The 11348-nt window shown below is 30.7% G+C and overlaps 2 protein-coding genes across 3 annotated transcripts in view; both read left to right on the forward strand.

The window, feature by feature from the left end:
• The first annotated feature begins 1492 nt into the window (after positions 1-1492).
• LOC105569289 (gustatory and pheromone receptor 32a-like) lies at positions 1493-4889 on the forward strand. Of its 2 annotated transcripts, XM_012025641.1 has the most exons (8): positions 1493-1577; positions 1662-1967; positions 2441-2709; positions 2944-3114; positions 3635-3884; positions 4168-4236; positions 4465-4554; positions 4749-4889. In XM_012025641.1, exons 2-8 carry the CDS (start codon positions 1683-1685, stop codon positions 4806-4808), a joined length of 1194 nt encoding a protein of 397 aa, XP_011881031.1. In that variant the 5' UTR covers positions 1493-1577; positions 1662-1682; the 3' UTR covers positions 4809-4889. The 2 variants fall into 2 exon arrangements, with proteins under 2 accessions (XP_011881031.1, XP_011881032.1); XM_012025642.1 differs by lacking the exon at positions 1493-1577 and having other exon boundaries at positions 1894-1967; positions 2595-2709.
• Positions 4890-6841: 1952 nt separating this feature from the next.
• The window catches only part of LOC105569290 (putative glycerol kinase 5), a 7903-nt gene continuing 3396 nt past the window's right edge, over positions 6842-11348 (forward strand). The window contains exons 1-5 of the mRNA XM_012025643.1: positions 6842-7292; positions 9464-9557; positions 10541-10640; positions 10730-10889; positions 11073-11187. Coding sequence (XP_011881033.1) covers positions 7197-7292; positions 9464-9557; positions 10541-10640; positions 10730-10889; positions 11073-11187 — 565 coding nt within the window. The 5' untranslated portion in view covers positions 6842-7196. The remainder of the gene's footprint in view (positions 7293-9463; positions 9558-10540; positions 10641-10729; positions 10890-11072; positions 11188-11348) is intronic.

Here is an 11348-nt window from a genome sequence, read left to right on the forward strand (position 1 = left end):
GTTATAATACAAATTCTAACAATTAGTAAATTAAAACATTATATGAAAAATAGAAAGCAATGTTTTAACTATAAAACGCAATTCTAAAAATCTCATTATCTAAATTACTGTCATATCATTCACACCATATCGTTTAGTGACGTAATATTTCAACGTAAAACGTTTCTCATTTAAGATAAAAGCGTTAATGATTCAGTTTCAAATGGTATCTACAGCAAAATGCATACATATCATCCTTAATGCGTAAAATAAGTTGCAGTTAGAGTTCTAAATACATACGTTTGAGTTAAACTTGCATCTTCAGATAACTTTCTCTTATAAAATTTAGCATGATATTTAACCGTTTAAATTAATTAAACAGAAATATATTATACAATTACGCGTATACATAAGTATATCTTTTACACACATAAATAACAAACATAGTATTACGCCCGCACGAAGACAGCCCTTGCGATCGATCCGTATTGAGTGGCCTACTAACAATAAGAAGATACGCGGTATCTCTGAACAGCGAACCTATCGATCGGAAAAATATTATCTTGATTTGTTTTGTAGCTGTCACACCGCTCTAACGCTTACGCTGCATTGCTGTGATTTTTCGTCAATAAACATTGTTGAGTTTACTGAAAAACCACGAGTGTTAATTTCATCTGCGGCTCCAGTAGTGTGCGGACACGATTATTTGTGAAAGTAACGCACAGAGGCTCGGCGAGCGCACACTATTATAGTTTTTAGATAATAAAATAAAAATTACAAATCAATCTTAACGCACGAAGTCAATTTATATCACTTTTCATTATCATGTTATTATCATGTTATTCTTACAGCAGTTATGCCTATTATATGGCTCAATTGTATATTTTGCATGGGTATATTTTCAATACCCATAAATGAACCATGATATTTTCTAAGTGCTTTCTACGCTATCTCAATATTGACTGGATATTTCACTCTGTTTTAGAAGTAACTTTATATTTTCCGAGATGAATTTATATGCGTACAGTAGAAGTTCCACAGTGCAGACAATAATATTAAAGTGCGACGTTTATACTCTATTTAATTAAAATCAAGGACAAAATATGTACATCATAGATTTTATCAGAAATAATAAAATGCCGAGACACAGATGAACCTATATAGATTATAATTATTTATCGCCGCTCGTTAAACGTGTTTCTCAGTAGCGAGGAAAAGTCAGGCAAACTATAGTTAACCAAACAAATAATTGAAGGTGTTGCTCACTACTGGCGTGAAACACGTGTATAATAAGTGAAATTGCATGACCTACGCAGACTGGCGGCGATGTATCACCCTAGCACGCGAGATCGCTTATCAATTGTTAGCTCGCTAGCTGTAAGGTTCATTAAAAATACAGATGCAGGACTAGCATCCCGTTCAAGGTAAACTTAGTTCTTGCAGACGTTGAACAAGTGTAACACGTTTTCTTTCCGCACTTTATAACAATGTGCTTGCGCTCGTAATTAAACAACTCTCAGTGCCCGTCTCTATATTGCTTATATGATTTATCGTTTTATCAAAGAAACCACATTCAACTACAAATAAAATTGAAAAACGTAACGTAAGCTTATTTATCAAATATTCATCGTAACATTATTTATAAATACATATGTGTTAATCAACCAGGTTAACCTATTTAGGTTGACAGTGAATGGTTTAAGATGATGCCGGATGTGAGAAATTTGAAGCAGGCAGTTATGCCTATTATATGGCTCAATTGTATATTTTGTATGGGTATATTTGAAATACCCATAAATCGACCACGATATTTTCTAAGTGTTTTTTACGCCATCTCAATATTAATTGGATATTTCGCTTTATTTTACAAGGAATTTTACATTTTCCAAGAAGAATTTATTCAAGAATTTATGGTATTCTATGTCGTCTTAGGAATCAACGTTTTAGTTGCCATGGTGACTATAATTTTGTTCTGGTGGAAAACAGAGGTACGATAACATTTCACGTAAAATTAACGTAGAAGTGGTAAATTATGGAAAGACTACATTAATGAATTGCAGAAACATTAATATTTAGAACATCAGTGATTTTTATCGACCGTATCTGGCAATTAAAATTCTTATTGCGAAAAATATTACCCCAACCAGGTTCGAATCCTGGTTGGGGTAATATTTTTCGCAATAAGAATTTTAATTGCCAGATACGGTCGATAAAAATCACTGATGTTGTTAATTACTGCTGGCGACTTTTAAGAGTATTCTTACTAGTTGATTAATATTTAGCTCATTGTCAAATATATACTACAAAGAATTTTTTTTCTTTTCTTTCCATTCTTTTTGCATATAGAATTATTAAGCGTATATTTGCATGTGTTTACATTTATTTTGACATCATGACATGTCTTTAAATAAATATTATTGAACAAATTCACTAATTAATTTATAAATTTCGATACATGAAGACTATGAATAACACAATTAAAAGGCATAGTATAGTGGACAGTACTTTAGAAGCATTGGGCATAAAAGCAGAGAATCAGAAAATCTTCCGCAATGTTCTGGGTATGATAGCTATGTGGACAGTAGGCATGATATTGATAATCCTCACATATGTAGGATGGATATGGTATCAGGATATTGGATACTGGACTATCTTTTGTAGCAGCATAAGCATGTGCTTTCCGATTCTTATAAATTGTGTAGTGGATCTTACCTTTGCTTCGTTCATTAGGCAAGTATTATATTTCTTAAAGAAATATTATAATAAACAACATCCCATTCATAAACATAGATATACATATTTTAGAATTTACAATTTGACCCAAGAATAAGAATTATTAAAATTTCTTTGATTTCTAAGATAATTGTCAATCACTTTACATTATAAATTTGTAATTGATAAAATAAACATATAATATGTCTTCGATTATGTATTTAAGTACTGATTAAGATTGAAATGCGGCAGATGTGTTCAAATAAAATTTCAGAAGACAAATACTGTAATCAGCAACATAGTGCTTTGTGCAAATGAATCAAATGCTTTCAAGACTCATAATCAGAACGATAATACTGCATTAGCAATGGCAACCTATAAAGACAACAACGACAAGATGATGCATCACATTCAGACAATAAGGTAAAATCAATAATAATTCTTACTTCTGATACAAAGTTTCTATTAATATGATATAACGATTAAATATTAAAAAGACCTTCCTATAGAGTACACCAAGATCGCAGGATCATTATGGCAACATCTCAAGGATTGCAACATTACATAAACATAGATATATTTTAGAGAAAATTACATAGGGCCGAGTTGAAAGGTACGCGGGTAAAAAGGTCCACCATACGTACGTGAGCTCCTTCTCACGCCCCAATTCCACTGAACCAAGCGTTGTTTCGTCGCACCCCTCTCTGCCCGCATAACCTGATATATCAACGGATTATTATTTTTCAATTTATGTACGGTAGATCTTTTTACCTGCGTATTTTTCAGCCCCGCCCTACCCTAGATATATTTTATAAATCCATCTTTCTCCTCCCAATTTTATATGCATACAATATGTCCCCGATTCTGTAACTCATTCCAATAATTAAAGAAATTTTAATATTACTTAAATAATTGCTAATTAATTAATACTTTTCTGTTAAAGACATTTACATTTGGAAATTACAAGAATAGGACAGCAAATTAGTTGCACTTATTGTCTGCAACTTCTATTCGAATCGGCAGTTCATTTTACGATGATAACGTCGACTACTTATTGTTTATATGGGGTATTTTCTGGTCAGTTAAGAGTGACAGTCAGTAACGGAAAGATTATTAGCATGGCAGTAGCGGCATGCGTTTTTTCATTCAAAATTATTTTCGTAAATTGGCTTTGTACGAGTGTATCGACTGAGGTATAAAAAAATTATATTTTTTAAGCAAAAATAATATATGTATATAATTATACATATACAATACTTAAAATTGAATTGTTTAGAGTTAAACATTAAATTTATATTAGAAATATTACCTAATTCACTATTATACATAAATAATTTTATATATTCAGCATCTATTAATACTTATATGTATGCATAATAATTTAATGCTTCATATATGAATGTATGATGTGCATTAAATACATTGTACAATTTATTTTTAATTTTATGTCAGATTTGCATGGTGCATTAATTTCAGGCATGTAGAACCGCCGAAATATTACAATCTTTTGAAGGATCTATTATCAATGACGATATGCGAGAAGAGGTAAATTTATTCACGTTTTATTGATAATTTTATCACTCAAATTAGATTTCTTTCTCCATAACACATACAATTTTGCTAATATTTATACACAGCAGTTAATTTATTTAAGATATAAATTGCAAGTTTGTCTATGAATTCAATGTATCCTTTTTGTATGTAACACAAATAATGCATCTATTGATATAGTATTTGTATACGTATATAATTAGAATGCAAATTTATTCGTAGATTCGTCAGTTTACACAGCAAATAATACTCAATTCGTTAAATTTTACCGCTGCTGGTTTCTTCACAATTAATAATTCTCTTACTGGCAAGGTATGTTAATTATTTATTTGTTTACCTTAATTACTTAGATGAGATTATTTTAGTTTAGAGAGTTAATTATCCTCAATGACATTATTTGTAATATAATTTTCATATATTAAAAAAATGTAAGTCTATATTATTTAATATAATCATGAAGGAGAATGAAAAGAATAGGTAAGAGACTATACATATATTTTTTTCAGTTCTTTGCCACGGTCACGACTTATGTAGTTATTCTAATACAAATGAACACATCCATATAGCATAATGATATGTAAAATGAGAATTCAAACATATTATAAATAAATAAACAACCTATATGGTATACATATAAGTATACACATAAGTGTATATATTGATTTAATTAAAAAATTTTCAGCGTTATGCAAACATGATTAGTAAAATTTTATTAATTTTATTTTTCCTATACTCTCAATCTTTCCTAGGACGTTGAAGATTTGAATTAGCAAAATTATAAAAGTATAAAAAGGTGAGCATACTGGTTAGTGAATAATATGATATTCTTTTCCTAGTTAATAGTTTTCTTTTATCCATTATAAAAAATTGTATATAATAAGCTTAACAAGTATATAATTCTTTGATCCCATTTTGTTTTGATTTTGAAACAATATATCACGTTCAGTAGCACATTTCACTGTTTGATAATAAATTTATCTTTTGAAAGTTCTATCAATTAGCATGTATGTAAGCGCGCTAGTGAATGAGGATGTGCATGTGTGTACTCTTACTTTCTTTCTCTCTCCATCTACCTCCTTCTCCCTCTTCTCTTTCTCTTTTTTTCTCTTTCTTTCTTTTCCTCTTCTTTTTCCCTCTCTTCTACACTACTGGTCTTTCTCGCGTCTGCATCACCAGAAATTGTAACCCGTGTGTGCGTCTCAATATTCACTTATATCGCATACTTAAAAAATACATACTTTAAATAATACATTGTATATAGATACTTTTTTAATCGTAAAGGTATGCATAACTGAAACTGAACTAAAACAAAAATGTCACATTTGTATAATAAGTTATTGATTATTTTTCAGTGCATATTATGATCTCGGAATTTATTGCACTGATTTTATTCGCACTAATCCTAATGAAAACCTTGCGTTGACATTACATTAAGAAATATACCTGCAGAGATTTTAATGCAAGTTTAGTTCTGAAAATATTATTTGAAAACTCGTTTGACGTAAGAACTTCAGACGAGTTTGGTAACGTCCCAACATTTATGCTGTGACGTAGTCACATGGTTTGTTGTTCCTTTTATATAATACTTAGTGTCATGATACTACGGTATTACGTAATAACAATTACGTATTCCATCATTTTATCGTCTGATAAACGTAAAACCTAATGCCTTCGTTATATTACGTACTGAATTTAATACATATACATATAATGCACTATATACGTGTAACACATGACAAAAAATGATAAAGATAACATTTTTTAATATTATTTAAAGCGCTTTATTAAAAAACATATGCATGAATTAAGTAAAATATTGCAGTGTCTAATGTTATGCATGAAATCTTCAAAATTTCTTCAATTACGTTCACACAACAACACAAAAAGTTTTCTAAACTTGCCAATTATAGATAGCAAGCATATGAGTGACGTCATTCTGCACTCTCGTGCAGAGTGTCGGACATATATGACAATTAAAGAGAGATTAAGTTATCAAATGAATTAAACTGATCACGTAAACGTTATTTCTAAAGCGCAATAGCTACCACTGTATAAAATGTCACGGGTTCTTATGTTTCTCTTGAAGACTTAATTTCATTTCATTTGCAAGTTTCCCGTATTTGTTTAAACATCATTAAGGACGTAAGAGTTGCTCTTAGATTGGAAATTAATTCTAGAATAAGATTTTGTTATTTCGGTAAAAGATAGATCACATCATATATAAAATATTTAGCCCGTCCACGCCTAAATGATGATGATTATGCTTTCCAAATTCCAGATTGGTGATTCAACGTAAAACTATTATTACGTTGTATTGTCAAAATTTTATGAAAATAAAGTTTTCAGAAGGATTGTTTCCAAATGTTTCTTCTTCCTAGAGTTTCTAGTGGTACGTTGATCGCGACTATAGTGAACGCTACGGTAGTCCGAGCATCGATTAGATTCGTGTGGTGGAAAACATTGGCGAGTGAATGAATTTAGCAGTGTGTTTCAGCCTTAATGGACAAGAAGTAGACCCGACGCGGTACACTCGCTCCGATAATCTGCCTTGTACCCCACTCGTTCCGTGCTGCCGGCGAGAAACGAGCCGGGAGTTCATCGCTACATTATATGACGCGACGAGCAGTCCCGATAAAACTTCCTACCAGGCCATGTGTAAAAACGCGGTCGAGTCACGATAAGTGAACGTATCTTAATGTACCTCGATTCGAGTTCACACCGGTCAAGGTATTAATTCTTTTTTCATCGCGCGTTGATTTTTATAGCGTTCTCCTCCTTCTTATTGTATGCAACGCTCGAGGTAAACGCTACACAGCGAATATTGATCGATACCAGTCGGTACAAGACGCCGCGATCCAACGGTTCAAGATCACGATCGAGTTGAGTGTGAATGCGTGAATACGTGGATAAATATCAACGTGGAACTTTTGAATTTGCTGTAAAAGAGCATTGCCATGAGATACGTCGCGGCACTCGATGTTGGTACCACTACGGTGCGTTTTCACATCCTGAATGAGAAGGCGGTCGCAGTAGCTTCTTTCATGGAGAAGGTTTGTTGCAATTAATTCCCTATAAAAACTTGGTTGATAGTGAGTTGAAATTTGTATTTGAATGTGGAATTTAAATATTGTGTATGATGACTAAAATTGAAGCTTATTGCAGTAATGTAAGCAAGTTTTGAATTCCAGAGATAAGAAAGATAAAAAAAGAGATATCACTGAAAAACTTCGATATCACTATTATATCTGATATCATTGGTATTATTACTCACAACTGTTGCATGATATACTTTGTAAACTATGGTAGTTCAGATTATTAAGAAAAATTGGCGAAAGAAAATATTTTATTATTTTAATGACGTGCTGAAGTAAAGTTAATAAATAGAAATTAATACTAAATCGATGACATACTTAATCTTACGCTTACCAATAATTCGCGAAATAGTTTTTATCTCTATGTTTCTTATCTTAGTTTTCGTGTGTTGTTATGCGTATACGACGTTTTACATATGTATCTGTAACTTGTAACTTGATAAAAGAATAGCAAATTTCCTTTTTAAGTTATCGAGCAATAACGACATATTTTAAAATAAGTTTATAAAGAATCTTGTGCAATGACGTTGCTATTTATCGATCGTTATTTACGAGTCAACGTCGACGTCGTAATTACGGTATTCAGTTTCCGTCAGGGACAAAACAAATTGTTTTTGTAATTTTAAGCGACACCGCCCTGGTATTTATCTTGAAATTATCACGGGAAACATGATAATATTCTATGCCAAGTATAAACAGATCTATGAAAGATGCATGTACACCGCCGAAAAAAAAATCTTTTGGAAGTAAACAGATTATAGTTTCTCTTGAGAAACGAGAAAATATTATTCAACAGTGCGGTTACAGAAAGAAGCGAAAGGCAAGCCAGAATGCTTTCAAGGTCATACAATTCATGTAGCCATTACTGCAGTGTAAAGGTGCTCCTTAGATCTGTGGAGATTAATAAAGTCAGAAGTATATAAATAGAACTATACTAGAACACCTCACAATAGACGGTACTCACTCATAAATATCGATTTAAGTATCGACAATACGAAAGTCATTACCATTGAGAATAGACTATTTTCTATTTCACATACCCACACACACTGAATTTCTTCAGAATCTTTAATCATGATTATTCGAGTAGCTATTAACATATGTTATTTATATAAATATACTATATAGTATATTTATATAAATATACTATATAGTATATTTATATAAATAAATGTATTTACTATTTAAAAAAAGAGAAATATAATTTGTAATTTCCACTTGTAAAAGAACTAATTCTATGTAATTTACTTATGTAATTAATCTGCCAGCATTCTTTCATTAAAGTTGTGTTCTTTCCCCCCAAAAATTTATCTATATAAATAGTACATAAACACATTGCGCAAATGTCGAGATTTATTCAGAGCCACAAAAGTGGGTTTCCCAACATTCTAAAGGTTAATATTATAATTCGATGGCATTATAAATGCTAAACATCGACCTATGCATTGATACAAAGGTCGTTATCACTAAGAATAGAATCTCGTTTATTTCACACGTGATAAATGTTTTAATTTAACTAAGTGTAGAAGCGACCTTACTGGCAATTCTTTTATAAATTACGATGTTTCGGCCAACTCATTTGTTCTCCAGACAATTGCGGACACTCTTGTAAGATTGTTACCTGAAGAGGACCAGTATTACTGGCCGAAACGTCGTAATTTATAACAAAGAATTGCCAGTAAAGTCGCTTCCACACTTATTTAAATTCTTATTTCTTAAGTGGCGTCACCAAACTGCTATCAATTGTTTATAAATATTTTAATTTATAAAAAATTATAATTATATTAAATATTTATAAAAATTAAAGGAAAATAGAATCAATTCTCATTGAAATTGTTTCCATCAACATATTAGTTACATATCTTTTTATCACTAATAATTTATTTATTATTTTGTTATTATTACTGTCATATTACTTGCAATAATTTTTCCTTTATATTCATAATGTATTCAAATAAAAATCCAAGGACTTAAGTTATTGAATTAAAAATTTTTGTTGATATTTTTCTCCGAAAAATGTAGATAAAAATATCAAGCTGGAACTTCAAAGTGATTAAATTAAGCTAATGACTAAACCAAATATATGACATAATGATAAAACAAAAATAAAACTCTTTTTTCCCATTTAGATAGATCTGATATATCCAGAACCTGGCTTTGTGGAGATAGATCCTGATCATCTATGGCAGATTATAATAAAAGTAATCAAGGATACGTTGGACCGTAAGTTACCAATAGCATTATATCTTTCACAGAGTTTTTATCAATTTGATAAACTTTTTCTCAATTATTTTGGAATAATAATAAATACAGTTTACATTATGTATCTGTCCTGAGACATTTGTAGTTTTTCCTTCCAATTAATAAGTGAAAAGAGATATAAAAATCTAGAATGTATTAATTATTTTTGAGAGACATGCAGATCTTCTCAAACTCCACGATCCATAATCTGGAATGGATGAACACAGAAAAGTTTGGTTTCACACATTTTCAGTAGACACGTGAAGTTTCAATTTGAGCTGTGGTCCTAATAATTTCATTTGTTATAAGTAAAAAAACTTATAAAAAAATAACATGTTGCTGACATTCTTAAATGTTTATGCTAATTTATTCACGAGTAAGATTATCGACTGATTAATTTTCATGCACTGAATATGCAGCATCGGCTTGAGTTGAATCTTCGGCTATCCATCGAAAGTGTGATAAACCTCATTTCTGTATTTCGATCTGTTCTAGAGATGTCCACCGTAAACCGAGATGAGTGCCAATCGGATGCATCGAAAGTAAGAAATAATAAATGCTTGCTAATTATATATGATTTCGTTATTTTATTTAAATTTATATTTTCAGGTTTTATTAAAATCTTATTTGATCAAACAAAATCGTTTCTTTGCATAATGATATGGCCTAATGACGGAGTGCTTTTTCTTTTCCCTCTACTAAGAATTCACGCTAGTATCCTTCTGCGAATATCTCATATTTCAAATATTTACCCATGTCATCTTTGGTTTATCATCTTTCACAAAGAGAAATTTAAAAATAGATATGAAGAAGAAATAGAGATATCATTGGTGCTTTGAATTCCACTGCCTACGATCGTCTGATATCCTTTATGTATTTAGTTTGTTTTGTATTTTATCTTACAAATTTCTCATACTTCATTCCTAGCGTTAATTAGATAAATTCCGCTTGATTTATGATTGCAGATAGCGGCATCGACCCGAAGAATATTGCTTGCATTGGAATTTCGTCGCAACGTGCTAGTTTTATTACTTGGAACAAAAAAACTGGGAAATACTATCACAAGTGAGAGTCACAAAGAAATGTTGCAATAAAGTTTTCAATAAAGACATTTCGATTTGAATAAAATTTCACGATTATAATTGTTATTTCAGGTTTATAATATGGAAGGATCAAAGAGCATCCGCTTTAGTCGATGAATGGAATCAATCAATAACGATGAAAGGTTTAAGAATGGGAGCGAGTATCCTGTATACATTAACAAGAAACAAACGATTTCTGGCTGGCAGCGTAGTGAAATTTATGAATATGCAGGTTAAATGCTTTGTCTTGATTGTTCTTGATCTCAATCACATTAAATTGTTGTATAATATTTTTCATCAAATTTAGAATATTATTAGTATAATTTTGCAAAAAACCTCATAGAACTTTTTCAAACTTTTTCCAATTATTATTGATAGTTTAGGATTTTAATTTCCTTCGTTTTGATTAATATAGGTTACTTTAAAATTAGTGTGGGCTCTCCAGAATATATCGGGTCTTCGAGAAGCTACGAATAATGAAGAAGTGGCGTTTGGAGGTGTGGATTGTTGGCTCTTATATAAATTAACAGGTAAAATAATATTTTACGTTTCGTTTTTAGATTTATTGCAGCATCCTGCAATTCTTTTTCTTTATGATAGTATGAATTGTAAATAACATTTCTCTTGCACAATTTTAAACTTTATATGTAACAATCATATATTTTTACAACAATAATAATGGCAATAATAA

The sequence above is a fragment of the Vollenhovia emeryi genome, unplaced genomic scaffold (genome assembly GCF_000949405.1).
Source record: "Vollenhovia emeryi isolate VEMERY1.0 unplaced genomic scaffold, V.emery_V1.0 DF939125.1, whole genome shotgun sequence".
Classification (NCBI taxonomy): domain Eukaryota; kingdom Metazoa; phylum Arthropoda; class Insecta; order Hymenoptera; family Formicidae; genus Vollenhovia; species Vollenhovia emeryi.